Source organism: Mirounga angustirostris, unplaced genomic scaffold (assembly GCF_029215605.1).
Source record: "Mirounga angustirostris isolate CCGP_5_RB_7025 unplaced genomic scaffold, mMirAng1.0.hap1 SCAF_7, whole genome shotgun sequence".
Taxonomy (NCBI): Eukaryota; Metazoa; Chordata; class Mammalia; order Carnivora; family Phocidae; genus Mirounga; species Mirounga angustirostris.
In genome coordinates, this window is record NW_026991715.1 from 55,745,212 (window position 1) to 55,767,258 (window position 22,047).

The 22,047-nt window shown below is 42.1% G+C and overlaps 1 protein-coding gene across 10 annotated transcripts in view; it reads left to right on the forward strand.

Moving 5' to 3' along the window:
- The first annotated feature begins 245 nt into the window (after positions 1–245).
- The window catches only part of ARHGEF28 (Rho guanine nucleotide exchange factor 28), a 314,565-nt gene continuing 292,763 nt past the window's right edge, over positions 246–22,047 (forward strand). For 8 of the 10 annotated variants that reach the window (XR_010413099.1, XM_045896431.3, XM_064596234.1 and 5 more), the window contains exon 1: positions 246–564. Coding sequence is in view for 8 of the 10 variants with exons in the window: in XM_045896431.3 (XP_045752387.2) it covers positions 261–564 (304 nt within the window). In the remaining 2 variants the exon portion in view is untranslated. Of the gene's footprint in view, positions 565–18,177; positions 18,310–22,047 lie in introns of those variants that run through there. The other 2 variants (XM_064596233.1, XM_045896421.3) reach the window with 2 other exon arrangements.

A 22,047-nucleotide genomic window follows, 5' to 3' on the forward strand; every position in this document is an offset into this window, starting at 1 on the left:
GGCCATCTCCTTCCTCAGACGGCGCCAAGGCGAGGCCCGTGGGGCCCCGGGGAGCTCGGGCGCCGCAACCGGGACGCGACCTCGCCCTCCTCCGGCCCCGCAGGGCCGCGCCAGCCTCCACCCGTCCCTGCGCCCCGGGACGGGGGAGGGCAGCCGAGGCGCGCCGGGAGGGGGGCTGGCGGAGACAGCGCGGTCGGGCAGCTTCAGGTTTCGTCCTGGAGCCGGTGGCGGGCGCGGCGGCGGGCGGGCCCGGCCATGTGATGCCGGGGCCGGGAGGTGGGCAGGCGGGGATCCAGTGGCAGCCGGCAGGCGCGGCGGGAGCGGGGGCGGCCCGAGCTGCGGGCGCAGCCAGCCGGCTCCGGGAGCGCGCCCGCGGCTCCGCCCCCTCCGCGTTGGCCCCAGCCTCGCGGCCGCCGGGCGTTGGCAGCTTAGGGGAGAGCCTTCCCGGCTCCGGGCGGCGGCGGCGGCGGCGGGGGGCCGGGGCGCGTTCCGGACGCCCTCGGGCAGGGCGCGGGGTGCAGCGCCTCGCCGGGGTTCCGGAGGCTGTGGGGGCCCTAGCTCCAGGTAAGTGCTCTTTGGGGTTCCATTTCTCGCGTCTTCTTGTAGCTCAGGGCAGAAAAGTTTGTTCCCTCCGCCCGAGTTCTTGATCCCAGAAATACTCTCTCCAGGGAACTGGGGGACGAGAGGGACAGCAGAGGTGGAAAGGTGGGTGCTGCTGTGGGTTCAGTGGCGCGAGGGATGGCCGCCGCCACCGGGTCCCTCGGGGACAGCAACAAGTGCAAAGGGTTGCACAGTCCAGCGCGGCGGCGGCAGCTGCGGAGCGTGGGGTCGCTTGCGCCGCGCAGCCGGGAGCGCACAGAGAAGGCGGCGGCCCCCCTCGTTCCCGTCCCGCCAACCCCGCTACAGGGTCCGGGGATGGGCGGCTGGAGGGAAATTTCCCCCAGGGAAATGCACCCTTGCAGTGGAGAAAGGGGTGTTTCGAAAGCTGGTTTCCCGGCGGTGTCTCGCCTCCAGCGTGAGGGTTCTTGAGGGGGCTGGGCCCCCAGAGAGCAGACCAAGCTCGTGGTACCAACGCTATCACTTCTTTCATGTGGAGATATTTGCAGTATTTCAAAGGAATCTGTAGTTATTTGATTAGGAGGGGGCGGTCGGCATTCCGTCGGATCTTATTCTTACGGATTCATTTGCCCCTTGAATACCTGGGATGTGGGTGAACGGTACCCTAACCTTCTCGTGCTAAAAGTTTCCTTAGGGGTCGTAATGATGGGCTTGTGCTCGGTCAAGGAGACATCCTTTTCTGTCGAGGCTGTGTGGAAGCTGGGCGCTGAAGCCGCCTTGGAAACCTAGCTCTGGTTTCCCAGACGCCAATTAGATTTCTAGGAGAGAATCCATCTGCCTCCCTAGGAACCCACAGCGTCCCGCTATTGGTTACAGCTGGGTGGGTCGAGGAAAGGCTGCAACATCTGTGTGTGCGCAGCTTCCTCTCTTTGACCCCTGCCTGGGTCTGGACAAATCTCTGCAGACCTGGAATTACGGAGATTTACCACCAGACCCACGCCAATTGGGTAAGAAAAGAAAAAACAAAAAACCAAACCTTAAAAAAAAAAACCAAAAAACGACAACCACCAAAACCCCTCATCATTTATGGTCCCGTCGGGTCTCTAGTTTTCTGAACCTTTGTCATCCTGTGTTCTTAGGCCCTGAAGCTTTCAGGGAAAGCAAAATCCTGTTTTCACAGCAGAAACAGAGACCTGTCCTTATTAGGTTTTGTGGGTTGTCCTTTGCACATGACAGTCCAAGCACAGTGATAACAGGGAAGGTTTCTATATATATCCTGGGTTTTACATATATGTTCTTTTTTTTTCTTAAAGATTTTATTTATTTGACAGAGAAAGACGCAGTGAGAGAGGGAACACAGGCAGGGGGAGTGGGAGAGGGAGAAGCAGGCTTCCCGCGGAGCGGGGAGCCCGGTGCGGGGCTCGATCCCAGGACCCTGGGATCATGACCTGAGCCGAAGGCAGACGCTTAATGACTGAGCCACCCAGGCGCCCCTACATATATGTTCTTAAAACATCTTTGTATTTGCCTCCTCTTGATTAATGACCGAGCTAAGTCCTTTGCAGTATTTGGAGGACAAGAAATGAGTACTGCAAAAACCTTTGGAATTTCTTTCTACAACATAGTATTTCAATACTATGAACTCTGCAGTGAATTTTCTGTGGCAGTATTGTGCTCGTTTAACTTTGATTAAATAGGAATTTGGATCACTTCAGACCTCAAGTTTAGTGGTTAGGGAAACTGAGGCACACAGGTAGCTACTGAGTATGTGACTCGAATGTCCTGTCTAATAGTAGAATGGAGAACAGAGAATTAGTGTTTGTTCTGCTTTGGACTGTTTTCTTCCTTATCACAACCATATAACCTGGCCAACCAAGAACAGGTTATGTAACAGGTGTCATTAGACTTTCCTTCCAAGCACCTGTGCTGCCCTTTAAACAGTTTAGAAACAAAGAGGAAAATGGTAACTAAGGCTCAATGAAATTTTATCAGGGCCCTCATTTGGGGTTCACACCTTTTTTTTTTTTAAATCATGTGAGTACTTCAGAAGAGTTTAGAATATTTTCCCATACTTTTCTAAGAAAGTTCTGTGGTGACTAAGACAAATTAGGCAGAAATTGCAGGTGAGTTCTGATACATGACTTTTAGTATATGCTATATGGGAAAGGGAAAAGTATTGTAGGTATTAAAACTGGAATACGGGGCGCCTGGGTGGTTCAGTCAGTTGAGTGTCTGCCTTCGGCTCAGGTCATGATCCTGGGGTCCTGGGATCGAGCGCCCTGCTCGTGGAGAACTTGCTTCTCCCTCTCCTCCCAGCTCAGTGCTCTCTGCCAAATGAATAAATAAAATATTTTTAAAATGTCTTATTTAATTGAGAGCAAGAGAGAGCACAAGTAGGCAGAGGGAGAGGGAGAAGCAGGCTTCCCACTGAGCAGAGAGCACGATGTGGGGCTTGATCCCTGGACCCCGGGATCATGACCTGAGCCGAAGGCAAATGCTTGACTGACTGAGCCACCCAGGCACCCCAATAAATAAAATCTTAAAACTCTGGAATACAATCCTTATATTAGGCATCATGTTCAAAAGTAAGTACTCTGTTAGTACTTAAGCTCTAACTTAAAGTCTGGCCAGAGTTTATGACCAAGGAGACTCCACAGAAAAATGGATGCTATAAATATTGGAAAACCCTTTATGATTGGGGCTTGGCTAAGATCGTACTGCCAAATAACTCTGGTAGAGCCCAAATTACTCTCAAACTCCTAGGCTGACTGTAATTTTATTATGCTTTAATTTACTGATAAGCTAGGATAGATCTAGTTGCTATAGGTTTTGTCTAGTTACATTTGTACTTAGATTGCTTTAGTCGAACAGAGGATAATTCTTTCATGTGACTTTGGTACAAAGAGATGGGTCAGGTTGGGTAATTGCTATTTTTGGTTCTAAATTTCTGTTGATTTCAGGTCTAAGGCATTACTTTTCTGGTTTTAGAGTTTTTAGGATCTGTTGCATTTTTTTTTAAAGTTTTTTTATTCATTCAAGACACAGAGATAGAATATGAGCAGGGGGAGAAGCAGAGGGATGGGGAGAAGCAGGCTCCCCGCTGAGCAGGGAGCCCGATGCGGGGCTCAATCCCAGGACCCTGGGATTATGACATGAGCCGAAGGCAGACGCTTAACCATCTGAGCCACCCAAGTGCCCCTGCATTTTTTTTTTCTTTAAGAGAGAGCATGCACATGAGCACACTGGGGTGGGATGGGGCAGAAGGAGAGAGGGAGAGAGAATCCCAAGCAGATTCCCCACTGAGGGCAGAGCCCTTGCAGGGCTTATCCCAGGACCCTGAGACCATGACCTGAGCCGAAATCAAGAGTTGGAGGCTTAACCAACTGAGCCACTCAGGCGCCCCAGGATCTGTTGCATTTTGCCTGGGCTTTTGCATACTTGACACTAAGACATGTGACTGGTAAACCGCCAGGTACCTTTATATGATAGTGCATCTTAATCAACTATAATTTTTTCCTTAATTTGATCTTGGCACAGTAGTAATTTGCTTATTTCTACCATTACTGCTCCTGGACTCCTTCTCCTGGATAACCAAGATAATGAAATTTGACATGATTTTTTAAATGAGGGAAAGCAAAAACGTCATGTAATTGAATATTGGGCGTTTGTTCCAGTGATCTTTGTTTTGAACCCTTTTATCAAATGGATTTTTAATCTTCAGAGGTGATTTCTCCTTAATTTTTTCCGCAATTTGAGGTTTCACTTGTGTAGGAAGTTACTGTGAAAGTTTCTCGAAAAGGAAACCTTGAATGTATGAGTGACGGCCAGCATAGGTGGAGATGGGCAATGACATGTTTGCTTTCCTTGGTATCATGTCTAGGAGAGACCCGCTAAACCAGCCTATTTCAAGTGGCAGATTTTGAGAGGTGTGTGCATGACCATTTTACCCTTAAAACATACTTAAAATGTTAACTGTTGAAATATAAAGACCTTCCCTTAATATGTTAATGAAGAGATAAATCGCCTGTTGATGAATTCATGGTCTAGCTCCCAGTGTCATTGGCACAAGTTACCATGCCATTTGTGGCTTAAGACTTGCTCCTTTTCTTCCATCGCTTTATAACTTAAAGAAATTCTTTAAAACTATAACAAAGTGAATCACAGTGGGGACTCTGGAGCCAGACTGTCCACTTTAGACAGCCCTGGCTCTGCCCTGGCTGTGTGGCCTCTCTACCTGAGGTTTTCCTTTGGTAAAATAGGGATAATCATTAGAACCTGCCCCGTTGGGTTGTTTTGAAGATTCAGTGAGTTAATTCACAGAGAGCCCTTCTAGAAGTGCCTGGCAGAGAGTAAGTGCTAGAAAATATAATAAATGGAAAATAGGCAATTAGAGTTTTAGCTTTAGCAGGTTTTCCTGGTTTCAGAAGGCAATGAGAGGTCAGTAGGAAAGTGCCCTAGACCAGGAGTCAGGGACGGAGTTAGCCTGTGATCTCCCAGCTGTGTGACCCTGGGCAAGTATGACCCCTCTCAGGGTCTCCATTTCCTCCTCTGGTAAAGCAGAGTAGGCTGGATGGTCTCTAAGGCCCGCCAATCCTCATATTGTAAGCCAATGAAATTTGGAAGGTGGGCATTTGTCAACTTGGCCTTCCTATCTTGGGCGACACTGCCAGGAAGTTACCGTCCACAGGGTTGGTACAGTTCTTGCAATGGTCAATGAGCATTTTGATGGGATTATGGACTATTAAGACCATTAATTTACCTCACCTTGCTCACCAGATAGTCATCAGGTTGAAATGACTGAGTTATCTTTCTGGACTTAGTCCAGAGAGATTTCATACATGAAAGTCTAGATCCCATGCATGCAGGTCATAGGCCACCCTGCTCCCTTTATTCTGAGGAGCTCCCCATGTTTAAAAGGGGTGGTATAGTCCTAGGAAGCCAAGTGACAAGCTAGCTGGTGTTTTCTGAATTTCACTATAAACATTCCACACTTGTTTCCACACCTCACCATTAGCCTTAACAGAGATACTGTAAACTAGAAGGACTTGGAGCAAAGGAGGTCATAAGAACTTAAAAGTATTGGTGAAGATCAAGAGGTTTCCACCAGGCAAATTTCTCTTATGCGGTCCCCTCCCACTATTTGTTTGCATTGTCTCCTGGTTTTTTGTCTGTTTCCCTCCACTTCCTCCAGCCTCCTGGTGCTGTATGACCAGGTGTTGGTTTGAAATGGTAAGAGGTGCTCAGTGATTGAAATTATGGGCTCCTTACTTTGAGACCCATCCTAGGATTCCAAGCTTGGTGGTTTGGTGGTATCACCTGGATTCGGAATCTCAGGTGGGCCTGGCCTTTTTAAAAAAGCTGATACAACCGGGCTTGCTAACTGCTTCTGGAATCCTGAGATGTTTCTGGCATTCTACATTTGAAAGTTTTGTGGAAAGAGTAACAGTTGGTTTTTCTCATGGACTACCTTTTCCCTATGGGCATGTCACCTGTCTCAAGCTGCTGCTTGTGGACCCTCTGCTTCACTACAGATCATAACTGCCTATGGACTGGGCTGAATACTTGCTAACCTCTGTGACCTCATGTTTGGTCTCTTTTCCTTTCTACCGAAAATCTATTGCAGTCTTCAAAGCAAGATCAAGCATACTTCTGAAACCTTTGACCAATTTTCCCTTCTGAACTCTTAATATATTGCTGGCCCCTCTGATTTATCATTGATCACCTGCCCCTGCTTTCATTATGGGCTCCTATGTGTTAGTCTTGACTTTCCAACCTAATTGTAAGCTCATTGAAAGCAGGAACCCTGATGTAGGCTACTGTGTAGGGTGATCAGATCAGAATATGCGTATGTTGGTTGGTAATTTTGTGGTCATGTCAACAAGGCCTTTTAATTCACAGCGTTCCTCAAAGGCTAATGACAGTGTTTCCTGTGTAGCAAGTGTGGGTTGCATTGGAAAATACTGATTTGCAGGGGAAGAAAAGTAAAGATTGCCCAGGAGGTTAGATGACTAGTCCTTCTCAGATGTAAATGGGCAGTTCCACAGGCCCCGATAGAAATTGTATGTTCAGTCTGGGAAATGAATGCAATTCTTGACTTGAGTCAGAGCCTTAGGATTGAGAGAAAGCTAGAAGTTTTCCCTTAGTTTCTAGCAGATGCACAATCCCCCTGTGTATCATACTTATGAATATTTGACTACTTGAATACTACTCTTGAATACTTGGAGTGATGTGGAGCTAATACCATAAAGACACCCCAAGCTATCTTTTTTGCCTCTCAACTTGACTGATAAATATAAGAATATGTATTTAGAGTGTCCGATGTGATGATTTGATACATATGTTGGGGAATGATTACCAAGATCAAGATAATAAATCATTATCTCATACAGTTAAGTTCTTTGTGTATATGATGAGAATGTTTAAGATCTACTCTCAGTAACTTTAAGTATGCAATACTGTATTAACTACAATACCGTATTAACTATAGTTACCATGTGGGATATTAGATCCTCAGAACTTACTGTTATAGGTCAAAAGGTATAAAATTTGAGTTCCATCTTTACATTTCCTCATTTCCTCCAGCCCCTGGCAACCACCATTTCACTCTGTTACTAGGAAATTAGGTTTGTGTGTTTTTTTTTTTTTAAGATTTTATTTATTTGACAGAGACAGCGAGAGAGGGAACACAAGCAAGGGGAGTGGGAGAGGGAGAAGCAGGCTACCCGCTGGGCAGGAGGCCTGATGCGGGGCTAGATCCCAGGACCCCAGGATCAGGATATGTGCCAAAGGCAGATGCTTAACTGACTGAGCCACCCAGGCACCCTGAGATGTTCTCTCATTGTGTAGGTTGTCTTTTTTGCTGTGCAAAAACTTTTGGGTTTGACAGATTTCCATTTGTTTGCTTTTGCTGCTCTCGTTTTTGGTGCCTTATCCAAAAATCCTCACCAAGACTGATGTTGATGTGGGAAACAAAGGCATAAGGAAACATAGATAAAATTAAATGTCCATATAACCTGCTGTGCATTGACAGATCCTTGAGGCAGGCAGAGTGTAACTTTCCTCCAGGAAGCTCCCAACTGTCTTAATGTTAATGCCTTGGTAGAAAAGCAACCTTAGTTTGACAATAGCAAGGCCTCCCACATCCTGTGAGTCCTCTTTAACATATGAAAATCCTTTTGGAACTTCCCTTATCTTTACTTCCCCCAATCCCATAGTATATAATTAGTTGCTCCTCTTAATCCTGGGGTAGCAGGCCCCAGCTCTTTCTTTCTTTTCATTCTTTTTCTTTTCCTTCCTCCGCTTTTATTTATTTGAAAGACAGAGAAGAGAGCAGGGGCGGGGAGAGGGAGAAGCAGGCTCCCCAGAGCCCGACGTGGGGCTCGATCCCAGGACCCTGGCATCATGCCCAGAGCTAAAGGCAGACGCTTAACCACCTGAGCCACCCAGGCGCCCCTGGCAGCAGCTCTGTCTGTCCACGGGTCCTGTCCCTGTGCTTTAATAAAAGTACCATTTGCACCAAAACGTCTCAAGAATTCTTTCGTGGTCATCAGCTCTGGACCCCACTAAACCTCACCAAAAAACATTCAAAACTACATCAAGGAGTTAAGGAGCTTTCCCCTGTATATTTTCTTGTAGGAGCTTTATGGCTTCAGTTACGATGTTCAAATCTCTAAATTCATTTTGCGTTAATTTTTGTGTGTGGTTTAAGATAGTGGTCCAGGTTTTCTTTTGTATGTAGTTGTCCAGTTTTCCCAACATCATTTATTGAAGAGACTGTCCTTTACACATTGTATGTTCTTGAGTCCTTTGTTGTAAACAAATTGACCATAGAAGGTTGGGTTTATTTCTGGGATCCCTGTGTGATTGATCTATATGTCTTTTTTTTTTTTTTAAAGATTTTATTTATTTATTTGAGAGAGTGAGAATGAGAGAGAGAGAGCATATGAGAGGGAGGAGGGTCAGAGGGAGAAGCAGACTCCCTGCTGAGCAGGAAGCCTGATGTGGGACTCCAGGATCATGACCTGAGCCGAAGGCAGTCGCTTAACCAACTGAGCCACCCAGGCGCCCCTCTATATGTCTTTTTGTGCCAATACTATACTATTTGAATGACTCTAGCTTTTTTTTTTATTTAAAGATTTTATTTAAAAATAATCTCTGGCTTGAATTTACAAACCCAAGATTAAGAGTCACATGCTCTACCGACTGAGCCAGCCAGGCGCCCCCGAATGACTATAGTTTTGTAATGTAGTATGCAGTCAAGAGCATGATCTGTCCAGTGTTCTGGTTCTTAAAATTGCTTTGGCTTCAAAGTCTTTGTGGTTTCATACAAACTTCAAGATAGTTTTTTCTTTTTCTTTCTTTTTTTTGTTTTTTGAGAAATGCTGTTGGAATTTTTAGGGGGATTATGCCGAATCCATAGATGGCTTTGGGTAGTGTGGACATTACCAATATATTGACAATATTAATTTTTCAGGTCTGTGAACATGGATATCTCATATTTGTGTTTTCATTTTTTTTTGTCAATGTCTTAAAATTTTTGGCATATAGATATTTCACTGTCTCATGTAAATTATTCCTATATATCTTTTTTGGTGCTATTGTGAATGGGATTTTTTTCTTCAGGTAGTTAATTGTTAGCGTATAGAAATGCAACAGACTGTATTTTGTACTCTGCAACTTTACTGAATTTAAAGGTTTTTTTTGTTTTTGTTTTTTATTTTTTTGTGGGTTTTTTTGGTATGGTCCTTTAGGATTTTCTATAACAAGATTGTGACATTTACTATTTTACTTCTTTGTTTTCTATTTGAATGCCTTTTTTTCTCTTTCCTAACTGCTGTGGATAGGATTTTCAGTACTTATGTCAGACAGGAGTGAAAAAAGCATGGGCATCCTTGTCTTGTTCTTGATTTTGAAGGGAAAAGTTTTCAACCTTTGACTGTTGAGTATGGTGTTAGTTGTGGGTTTGTTACATAGGCTTTTATTATGTTGAGGTGTATGTTCCTTCTGTATCCAAATTGTTGAGAGTTTTTATGAAAGTTTGCTGAATTTTGTCAAATGATTTCTTTGAATCTTTTTCTATCAATGTATTGTATCACATTTATTGATGTTTTTAATGTGTTTATTACTATTTATAGAAATAGTGCTTTTCTTAGAAATTCTTAGAAATGGTTTGCTGGGGCACCTGGGTAGCTCAGTCCATTAAGCATCTGCCTTCAGCTCAGGTCATGGTCCTGGGGTCCTGGGATCGGGCCCCACATCAGGCTCCCTGCTCAGTGGGGAGTCTGTTTCTCTCCCTCTTCTCCACCCCCCATGTTCTCTCAAATAAATAAATAAATAAATCTTAAAAAAAATGGTTTTGCTGCATTCTGTAACTTTTGATATGTTCTATTAACAATGCTTCTCAAAATATTTTATTTCCCTTTTAATTTCTCTGACCTACCGGTGGTTCAGAAGTGTGTTATAATTTATATATATTGTGATTTTCTCTCCCCATCTCCAACTTTCTTCCTGTTACTGATATCTAGTTTTGTACCTCTGTTTGGAAATGATACTTGATATTTCAATTGTCTTATATTTGTTAGGACATATTTTCTTTTTTAAATGTTCTATTCTGCTGTTGAATGGAATGTATACATAGGTCCATTGGCTTGCAGTGCACTTCAAGTCTACTATTTCCTTATTGATTTTTCTGTCTAGATGATCTATCCATTGTTGGAAATGGGCTGTTGAAGACCCTGGTATTACTGCTTTGCTGTCTGTTTCTGCCTTCAGATCTTTTAATTTAACATTTAGGTTTTCTAACAGGAGATACACATATAATTGTTAAATCTTCTTGATGAATTGACCTTTCTCATTGCATAATGACCTTATTGCCTCTCATTATAGCTTTTGACTTAAACTTTGTGTCGTAAGTATAGTGATCCGTGCTCTCTTCTAATTTCCATTTGCATGGAATATTTTTCTATCCTTGCCCTCTTAGCCTATGAGTGTTCTTCAAGAATGAATCTTACAGGCAGCTATAGTTAGGTCTTGTTTTTTTGGGGGGGTCCATTCAGCTGCTCTTTGTCTATTAATTAAAACCATTTTTATTTAGCGTAATGTAGAGTCCTTATTTCTAGGTAAAAACTTATTTACTTAATTGCTTTGTGATTATTTCACAGATCCCTTTTTCCGCTTGCTCTCATGTTGTCCCTCTTGGTGAATTAATGAAACTTTCTGGGGTTCTCCTACTATCCTTTTCCCTGCATGGTTAAATCCCTTTGGGGGATTGTTTTTGGCACCAAGATACTCTGGACTGGCAGAGTGGAATGACGCAGCTAAGATGCTTCCTATGCTCTTGCTATGTGACCATCCTCTATTTTTTTTAGCTCCATAGTATGTATGTATGTATTTTTAAAAGATTTTATTTATTTGAGAGAGAGAGAGACAGAGCACAAGCTGGGGGGAGGAGCAGAGGGAGAGGGAGAAGCAGACTCCCCCTGAGCAGGGAGCCCAATGTGGGGCTCAATCCCAGGACCCTGAGATCATGACCTGAGCCGAAGGCAGACGCTTAACCAACTGAGCCACCAGGTGCCCCTAGCTCCATAGTATTTCTGTTGCTTTTCATTGTAGTGCAGAACTTTGCTAGAGCTATTTTTATTGGTTTGTAGGTGTTTGTTGTTTCATTGTTAGGGGGGGATGGATGTCAGGACCTACCTCCTAGTTCTCTATTGTGCTGACATCACCCCCCCTCCAGGTATATCTTTGGAAAGGTTAAGCTGTTACATTTAATAAGGGGGAGAATTGTTTTTATCATAGTTTGCTGATGAGGGGCCATTCTGAACAATTTACTTTCATGACAGCCCCTTAGATTTAAAAAACATTGCATATCCTGCCTTCAAGTCTTCTAATTTGGAAAAGAAAAACCTTTTCATCTTTTGTTAAGTGACGGGATTTGGAATCCTCTCACCACCCCTGGATACTGAACATATTCCAATTTGCTGGATTCTTAAAGTGTAATACTTTCAGATGCTATTGGACAGCACAGAACGCCATAGAACCATTTGTACTCCTGCTTAATACCCTCCCCCGCACCCCCCCCCTCAGCCTTCTAGGGAAGCAGTGAAGCCTCAGGGTTAGCGTGACCAGCTGCAAATCAGACTTGAGGAGACTCATGGTTCTGCTACTTCCTACCTTGTCTTGGATAAACACTTAACCTTTAGCCCACCATTTTAGCTCTTTTTCTTGTAGCGCTGTTAGAAGGATTCCAAAAGATAGTCTGTGGAAAGTGCTTAGCACACACCAGGGATAGAATAATTGCTCAAATGAAGGCACTGGAACTATGGTACTTCTAAATAATGTTAGTGACCCTTGATGGTCAGTCATCTCAAAAATTACCAAGTCTGATTTTTTTTTTTTTAAACATAGGTTGCTGCTGAGCCCTGTCTCCTCTTACAGACTTTTACAATTGGTTTCTTAGTCCTAGGAATAGAACTGAATTTCTCAAATTTATTTTCCTGCATTTAGCCTTTTGCTCTAACTTTTCCAAGTATTTTAGATTGTTAAACTTAGTCACTACTCCTTATAGTTCCAAGTTTTGCACAGGTTTGATAGGGGTTTCTTTAATGCTTTAATGAAAAAATAACGCTCTTCTGTAGGCTAATGTCCTAGTCCTGAAGACAGGGTAATTTGGTGTATCTACACAAATTTCTGATTGATGTTTGCCGATTTCAGGTAGAGTTCAACTAATTGCTCTTGTACTAGCATCAGACTTTTAATTTGGATCTATGCAATGTCTAACAAACCTATATCTCTAGTATATGAAGTTAGCAGTTTAGTAATTATATGGTGGAATGAGGTTATTCCCCAGCGACTTCCTCTTAAGAAATCCATGCTGGCTCCACGTAGCCACTGTCTCCTCTTTGGGGTGCTCAGACATTTAGCCTCCTAATAGTCCGCTCTAATGGTCTGATCTAGGACCTTGTTTAGGGTCAACATGAAACTCCTTGAATCCATACCTTGTAGCATCTGCCTTTTTGAAAATTGGAATGACTTGTGCCTGTCTGCTGTGTGAAACCTCTCCTTTTCCACAGTTCCTGATGGATTATGATTAGGAAATTGCATAGGATTCTTCTTCGCACGTCTAGAAGCCTGGAACTTAGAGCAGCTTGATGCTTTCTTATGATGGATTTTCCACTTAGAGATATTCTTTCTCTCCTTTTCAACTGGAAAGTCATTTCCCTCAAAGAGGAGATGAATTTTAAATAGAGAAGAGTTCTTTTTATCATTCATTTCACACCAGTCCTAAGCAGACCTATTCATCTCTTCTTTGATGTTCTTGTTTAAACATAAATTGACACTGCTATATCAACTTTGCCAACTTTAAGATAGCTGTGTCGGTATAGTTATGTGTAGAAGCCTATGGAAAGAGCTGCATGCTTAACTTTTTGAAACTACACTGTGTATAAACCTTTAACATCTTCCATTAAGATAGAAATGTTTGCAAAAAAAAAATTGAAATAAAAATCTTAGTTGTTTATTTTTTTCCCAGCCTCAGGTTATTTGGGGCTTTAGTTTGTCTGACATAACTCTTGAGAGCATGACACTCTAATTCTTTGAGGAAACGAGGCAGGAGAGCAGGTAAAAAAGCCATTCTTCGCTTTGTATGTGTGGAAAACCACAGAAACCTAGAAATCAGGAGGCCTTCCTTTAGTCTTGAACTCCTAGAATGTGAAAATCTGTACATATATCCGTAGAGTGCATATCTTTTCCAAATGGGATGGAATGAATCTTTTCCAGTTGATTATGTCTCTGAACTGTGATTTCTTTAGGCAGTGATTTTATTGACTGTTAATAAAGGTGGGTGGAGGTAGAGTTTGGAATGGGATGAAATGGTGAGGGAAATTAGGCCCAGATGAATCATTGTATAGAAAGTGTAATCTATCTCCCTTTAATTCAGAAAAGGCCACTTTTGTAAGGATCAGCTCATCTAACTTTTCAGTGTAGGCTTTCATGTAGTTGCCAGGTTTGCAGAAGTTCTCAGGGATGGATTTCTCAAAGTGCTTTTTATATTGGTTACCACAGCCCCTAGCAACTTAGCAGGTTACCTGCTGACCACTCCCCATCTTTGGAGGCAAGGGACAACACACACAACCTATTCCCAGTGTTTAGTTTTTTTTTTTTTTAAAGATTTTATTTATTTATTTGACAGAGAGAGAGATAGCGAGAGCAGGAACACAAGCAAGGGGAGTGGGGGAGGGAGAAGCAGGCTTCCTGCCGAGCAGGGAGCCCGATGTAGGACTCGATCCCAGGACCCTGGGATCATGACCTGAGCCGAAGGCAGACGCTTAACGACTGAGCCACCCAGGCGCCCTGTTCCCAGTGTTTTAATAGATTTTAACTGATGGATTATTAAGGGGGAATAGAAGTAATCGTATGTTTTTTGTCACACTAAGTTGTTCAGCAAAACTTGTTTTGTTTCTTTCATTTGATTGCCAGAACTATTGATAGTGTCCTCATTGAATATCAAAGTATTAAGAATCTTTAAAATCTTAGCCATGGGAATTCTAATTATTCCTTCAGGGTTAGCTAGCTTCCAATTTGGACTGAAATATTTTATTACGAGATGAAGGTCTCATGTCCTTTTTTATTTTAGCTTTATAAAATTTTTAAAATTTTACATAAGATGCAGATAATCTATTTCACACATAAATTAGGTTGTTCTGCAATAAAAATGAATAATCCATGCTTTCTTATCTACAGAAAGTCTCAAAATAGCTTTTTACTTGGCTTGTCTTATAAAAACAGGAACTTTTAGTAGGGAAAACCCAACTTTACCATGAACAGTTGAAGAAAAATCACATCTTGAAGAATGCCAAGCATAATTTAGATGTTGCAGAATATACCATTTTGAAAAAGGGAATGACCTGTGCCTGTCTTGTATATTTGAATTCCTCTATCATTCTCTAGTTCCTGATGGATTATGATTAGGAAATCAGGGTGTGTCATTTTGTATTAAAATAATGAATAAGCATTTTGCCTTTTCACATTGATAGTAGGAAAATTTATCTTCCACAGACTGTTCTATCTTTGTTGATAGCAGCAGAAATTAGAAGTAGAGAAAATGTTGAAATTTAAATGAATTGAACATTTTTTTTTAGTGGGAGTTGAACATGACTGCTGGTGGTTTGTGCCATTCATTTTTTTTTATTATGTTATGTTAATCACCATACATCATTAGTTTTTGGTATAGTGTTCCATGATTCGTGATTCATTGTTTCCATATAACACCCAGTGCTCCATGCAGAACGTGCCCTCTTTAATACCCAACACCAGGCTAACCCATCCCCCACCCCCTCCCCTCTAGAACCCTCAGTTTGTTTCTCGGAGTCCATAGTCTCTCCTGGTTCGTCTCCCCCTCCGATTTCCCCCACCTTCATTCTTCCCCTCCTATCTTCTTTTTTTAACATATAATGTATTATTTGCTCCAGAGGTACAGATCTTTGATTCAATAGTCTTGCACACTTCACAGCGCTCACCATAGCACATACCCTCCCCAATGTCCATCACCCAGCCACCCCATCCCTCCCACCCCCCACCACTCCAGCAACTCTCAGTGTGTTTCCTGAGATTAAGAATTCCTCATATCAGTGAGGTCATATGATACATGTCTTTCTCTGTTTGACTTATTTCGCTCAGCATAATACCCTCCAGTTCCATCCACATCGTTTCAAATGGCAAGATTTCATTTTTTTTTTTAAGATTTTATTTATTTATTTGTCAGAGAGAGAGACAGTGAGAGAGGGAACACAAGCAGGGGGAGTGGGAGAGGGAGAAGCAGACTTCCCGCAGAGCAGGGAGCCCGATGCGGGGCTCGATCCCAGGGCCCTGGGATCATGACCTGAGGCGAAGGCAGATGCTTAATGACTGAGCCACCCAGGTGCCCCAAGATTTCATTCTTTTTGATGGCTGCATATATTCCATTGTATATATAGACCACATCTTTATCCATTCATCTGTCAGTGGACATCTTGGCTCTTTCCACAGTTTGGCTATTGTGGACATTGGTGCTATAAACATTGGGGTGCACGTACCCCTTCGGATCCCTACATTTGTATCTTTGGGGTAAATAGTAGTGCAATTGCTGGATCATATGGTAGCTCTATTTTCAACTTTTTGAAGAACCTCCATACTGTTTTCCAGAGTTGTGCCATTCATTTTAACCCTGGTAGTAGACTCTGGGGAAGAAGGAAGTCTTTTTTTTTTTTTTAAAGATTTTATTTATTTATTTGACAGAGATAGCGAGAGCAGGAACACAAGCAGGGGGAGTGGGAGAGGGACAAGCAGGCTTCCGCTGAGCAGGGAGCCCGATGCAGGGCTTGATCCCAGGATCATGACCTGAGCTGAAGGCAGACGCTTAATGACTGAGCCACCCAGGTGCCGCAAGAAGAAAGTTTTTACAAGGACTTAATCTGAACATAACACAGGCCAGACCAGGATTTGGTTGAAATCTTAGCACTGCCACTGACATACAGGTGGGTCATGTGGCCTTTTTGGGTGCTGGTGACTTCATTTGTAACTCAAGGGTTTGAGTCAAGCCCTTCTCCATGGTGTTTCCCATTCCTAGACTTCATTTCTGTGGAGTTAAAGATGGTGTCTTAAACATCCCTTCAAATACTGGCATAATGCTTGGTCCCAGAGCACTTCATAGCACTTGGTTGGCAACATCTAAATTGTTCAGGAAGTTGGGTTTGATGATGCTGCTCGTGTGTTCTATTACAGGGAGAAATGCTTGCTCATACCCTGAGATTTCCCATGTTGTTGTTTATACCTCACTGCTCAGGAAGTATTTAATTAGCCAGTAATAATCTAGCAATTATTTTTAGTTGAATTCCAAGATGACTGAAAATGGATATTAATTTGACATTAGATGGAACTTAACATCCCTATATATCAGTTCGTCTAGACTGGGTGTAGAACATGTCCTGAAATGCACGACTTTTTTGATGATGCCATTAAAAAAAATATATTTATTTATTTATTTGAGACACACAGAGAGAGAGCATAAATGGGAAGGAGGATAAGAGGGAGAGGGAGAAGCAGGCTCCTTGCTGAGTAAGGAGCTTGATGTGGGGCTCCATCCCAGGACTCTGGGATCAAGACCTGAGCTGAAGGCAGTCTCTTAACCACCTGAGCCATCTAGGCATCCAAAAATGGTGATGTTTTTAAGGCATGACATTCCTTCTAATTTTCAGTGAACCTCATGATAAAGATAACTTGTTGGTGTTTTGGAAATTGAACATTATTCTGTTGGGGATCTTACTTGGTGAATATAGGGGCTCTAAATCCTCTTCAGGAATTCCTTTCAAAGCGTTGGCACTCTGGAGTGTTGGAGAGTTATGCTTGAGTTTTGAGCCTTCACTGAGCTGAGTTTAGTATTGAGTAACTTAATTACTGTAAGGCAGGCACATACTGGGTGCTGGAAGCTTAGGTTAAGAGGCTTGGAAGTAGTGTTTGGGGAACTCGAGGTGCAGCCCAATCAGCAGCCATTAATGCAAATAAATACACTGTGGTGTGAGATGGTGTGGGCAGGGCATTCTCAGCAGCCTAAGTGAAGGCATGTTTCTGGGACCCATACCTAGTATGATGGGGACCAAAGTATTGTCCAGTTTTTCCTGCTGTTCCATTGTTCTAAATCTATATTGTGAATATGTATTTGTTTCAGTGATAATGAAAATAAGCAAACTGAAGAAATAAACATTTTAATGAAAATCTATACTTAGGGACTCCAATTTTATTTGTGAACTATCAGATGGCAAATTCAGTCACAAACTCTTGAACTGTAAAATTTATGTATTAAACAAATATTGTGCTACTTTAAAAAACACCCTTTCCAATTTGGGCTTATATTGTAAATACTTATCCCTCCATGGTTAAATAAGTTAGAAAGTTGGTTAGTCAGAAAACACTTCCATGTTCCACTGTGTTTTGGCAATATGCTTGTAATAAGTTTACATGTTGAATTTACATAGTAAAACCTAGCTTTGTATACATTCAATTACAGATACTTGAAAACTGAAGCAATTTTAAAGAATTCTGAAAATTTTGATGAAGGTCTTTGTTTTGTGCTTCATGTATCAAGATCAAACTGATTCTAAAGTTTCTATTAGGGAACAATTTTCCAGTCTAGGACTAAGCATTGCACAACTTTGAATTAGATCAATGGCCACAGCGTTAGCCAGAATTAAACTAGAGGAGGTAAGCGGTACTGCCTTACCTTGCCTTAGTGACATTGAACAGTACTCTTGTGACTGTGGTGAGCACATGCTGGTTTTTCTTTGCTTTTGGGCACAGGATCATTTGAACAGCTTAGTAATCAAAACTGAAAATCCTTCTGTGCCACAACTAAGTGTCACTAAAGTTATGGAGCATTTAAAGTTGCACAGCATTTAGAAGATACTGATGGAATGAATCACCACCTCATGTGTTGTTTTGACAGGAAGTGTATCATGTCTCAATAATTTCCTTAAAAATTTTTCCTGCCAGGTGCCTGTTTTCTTCTTGTAAACCTATTTCCACAGAATTTCAAATATGTGGTTGATTTTTCCCACTGATGCATTTTGACCGTTCTTCCTTGTTGGGAATACCAAGTGCACTTTTGTTGGTAATAAATTTAAGGCCTACTACAGGGAAGTGAGAAGGAGTAGCTGTCTTGGACATGTTCAGCCAGGATGGTTTTATCTGGTGAGGAGATCTTTTTAAAAGTGTTAAAAGGTAAGTATTGGCAGACCCAGTCTAATGCCAGATATACATGAAGCATTTACCTATCTATGGAGAGATTAGGGTAGATTTTCATTTTCTTTTTCTTGCGTTTTTAATTTTAATTTCAGTATCATTAATATATAGTGTTTTATTAGTTTCAGGTATATAATATAGTGATTCAATGATTCTATACAGTGCTTGTCATGATAAGTATACTCTTAATCCCCATCACCCACTTCCCTGCTAGTAACTATTAGTTTATTCTCAATAGTTAAGAGTCTGTTTCTTGGTTTGTCTCTCTCTCTTTTTTTTTTTTCTGTTGTTAATTTGTTTTGTTTCTTCACTTCCAGATGAGTGAAATCATATAGTTATTTATCTTTCTCTGACTGGCTTATTTTCTTAGTATTATACTCTTTAGATCATCCATGTTGTTGCAAATAGCAAGATTTCATTCTTTTTTATGGCTGAATAATATTCCTGTGTGTGTGTGTACATCTTTTATATCCATTCATTTATCCATGGACACATTGGCTGCTACCATAATTTGACTGTGGTAAGTAATGCTGCAATAAACGTAGGGGTGCATATATCTTTTTTAAATTTTAATTAGCGTTTTAGTGTTACTTGGGTAAATACCCAGTAATGCAATTACTGGATTGTAGGGTAGTTCTGTTTTTAAATTTTTGAGGAACCTCCATACTGTTTTCCAGAGTGACTGCACCAGTTTGCCTTACCATCAATAGTGCCAGAGGGTTCCCCCTTCTCTGTATCCTCACCAACTTCTGTTGTTTCTTGTTTTGTTGATTTTAGCCATTCTGACTGGTATGAGGTGGTATCTCATTGTACTTTTGATTTGCATTTCCCGGATGATGAGTGATGTTGAGCATCTTTTCATGTGTCTGTTGGCCATCTGGATGTCTTTTTTGGAAAAAAGTCTTTTGATATCTTCTGCCCGTTTTGTTTTGTTTTTTTACAAAAATTTTTAGAGGTTTTATTTATTTATTTGACAGGCAGAGAGAGAGGGAGAGCACACAAGCAGGGGGAGCAGCAGAGGGAGAGGGAGAAGCACGCTCCCAGCAGAGCAGGGAGCCCGATGTAGGGCTCGATCCAGGACCCTGGGATTATGACCCGAGCTGAAGGCAGATGTTTAACTGACTCAGCCACCCAGGCACCTCTGTCCATTTTTGAATTATTTCTTTTCTGGGTGTTGAGTTTGATGAGATCTTTATAGATTTTGGATACTAACCCTTTATCCGATATGTCATTTGCAAATACCTTCTCCCTTTCCACAGATTGTCTTTTGGTTTTGTTGTTTGTTTCTTTTGCTGTTCAGTAGTTTCTTATTTTGATGTAGTCCTAATAGATTTTTTTTTTTTAATTTTAGTTTTTTGTTTATTTGACAGAGAGAGAGATAGCGAGAGCAGGAATACAAGCAAGGGGAGTGGGAGAGGGAGAAGCAGGCTTCCCGTGGAGCAGGGAGCCTGATGCGGGGCTTGATCCCGGGACCCTGGGATCATGACCTGAGCTGAAGGCAGACGCTTAACAACTGAGCCACCCTGGTGCCCCTAATAGATTTTTAATTTTATTTCCCTTGCCTCAGGAGACATATCTAGAAAAATGTTGCTATGATCATTGTCAGACAAATTACTTACCTGTACTCTCTTCTAGGATGTTTATGGTTTCAGGTCTCACATTTAGGTCTTTCATCCATTTTGAGTTTATTTTTTCTATGGTGTAAGATAATGGTCCAGTTCCATTCTTTTTGCATGTAGCTCTCCTGTTTTTCTGGCACTATTTGTTGAAGAGACTGTTTTTTTTCCATTGGATGTTCTTTCCTGCTTTGTCGAAGATTAGTTGACAGCATAGTTGTGGGTCCATTTCTGGTTTTTCTATTCTGTTCCATTGAACTATGTGTCTGTTTTTGTGCCAGTACCATACTGTCTTGATGATGACAGCTTTGTAATAGAGCTTGAAGTCCAGAATTGTGATACTGCCAGCTTTGTTTTTCTTTTTCAAGATTTCCTTGGCTAGGGGCGCCTGGGTGGCTCAGTCGTTAAGCGTCTGCCTTCAGCTCAGGTCATGATCCCAGGGTCCTGGGATCGAGCCCCACATCGGGCTCCCTGCTCGGCGGGAAGCCTGCTTCTCCCTCTCCCACTCCCCCCACTTGTGTTCCCTCTCTCGCTGTGTCTCTCTGTCAAATAAATAAATAAAATCTTTAAAAAAAAAAAAAGATTTCCTTGGCTATTTGGGGTCTTGTGGTTCTATATAAATTTTAGGATTGTTGGTTCTAGTTCTGTGAGAAAAGCTGTTGGTATTTTGGTAGAGATTGCATTAAATCTGTAGATTGCTTTGGGTAGTATGGACATTTTTTTGGGGGGGGGCGATAAGATGGATATTTTAACAATATTCTTCCAATCCATGAACATGGAATATTTTCATTTGTGTCATCTTTAATTTCTTTCATCATTGTTTTATAGTTTCCAGAGTACAGGTCTTAGACCTCCTTGGTTAAGTCTGTATCGTAGGTTTTCTGTTATTTTTGGTGCAGTTGTAAATGGGATTGCTTTCTTAATTTATTTCTGTTGCTTCATTATTGGTGTGTAGAAATGCAATAGATTTCTGTACATTGATTTAGTATTCTACTGAATTCATTTATCAGTTCTAGTAGTTTTTTTTGTGGAATCTTTATGGTTTTCTTTTTTTTTTTTTTAAAGATTTTATTTATTTATTTGACAGAGAGATAGACAGAAGAGCACAAGCAGAGGGAGTGGCAGAGGGAGAGGGAGAAGCAGGCTCTGCACTGAGCAGGAACCCGATGCGGGACTCGATCCCAGGACCCTGAGATCATGACCTGAGCCGAAGGCAGACGCTTAACCATCTGAGCCACCCAGGCGCCCTCTTTATGGTTTTCTATACATATTTTCATGTCCTCTGCAAATGGTGATAGTTTTACCTGTTCCTTACCAATTTGGATGCCTTTTATCATTTTCTGTTTTGTATGCGTATATAATTAAGCATGATGTTCTTTTATAATGAGCATGAGCTCCCTTGAAATAAAACAAATGAAAAAAATAATGAGGTATTTATGTATCTATTTTTTAAAAAGATTTTTGTATTAGAGAAAGAGAGCAGAGGGGAGGGGCAGAGGGAGTGGGAGAGAAAGTCTTTTTTTTTTTTTTTAAGTTTTTATTTATTTATTTGAGAGAGAGAATGAGAGACAGCATGAGAGGGAAGAGGGTCAGAGGGAGAAGCAGACCCCCCACTGAGCAGGGAGCCCAATGCGGGACTCGATCCCGGGACTCCAGGATCATGACCTGAGCCGAAGGCAGTCGCCTAACTGACTGAGCCACCCAGGTGCCCTTAAGCAGACTCTGTACTGAGCACAGAGCCTGACGTGGGGCTCGATCTCACTACCCTGAGATTTAGACCTGAGCTGAAACCAAGAGTTGGATGCCTAACTGATTGCACCACCCAAGAACCCATAAGGAGGTATCTGCTTTAAGCCAGACACTGTTCAAGGCAATATGAGAGATGTGGGCATGCAGAGCCCCCTGACTGAGGACATACAGGTCCCCCCTCACAGGGCAGCTTGTGTAGTGACTGCCGAGAGAGGTATGGTATGGGTGTTCTCATATGTTTAGAGCTGAGGACTCTGGCAGGGAGGAATAGCCATTGTATGAAGCAGGCTTTCTTGGCCTTCTGGTAGAAACAGGTGCAGAAATATGTGTTCCTTAAATTAAGAAATTACAT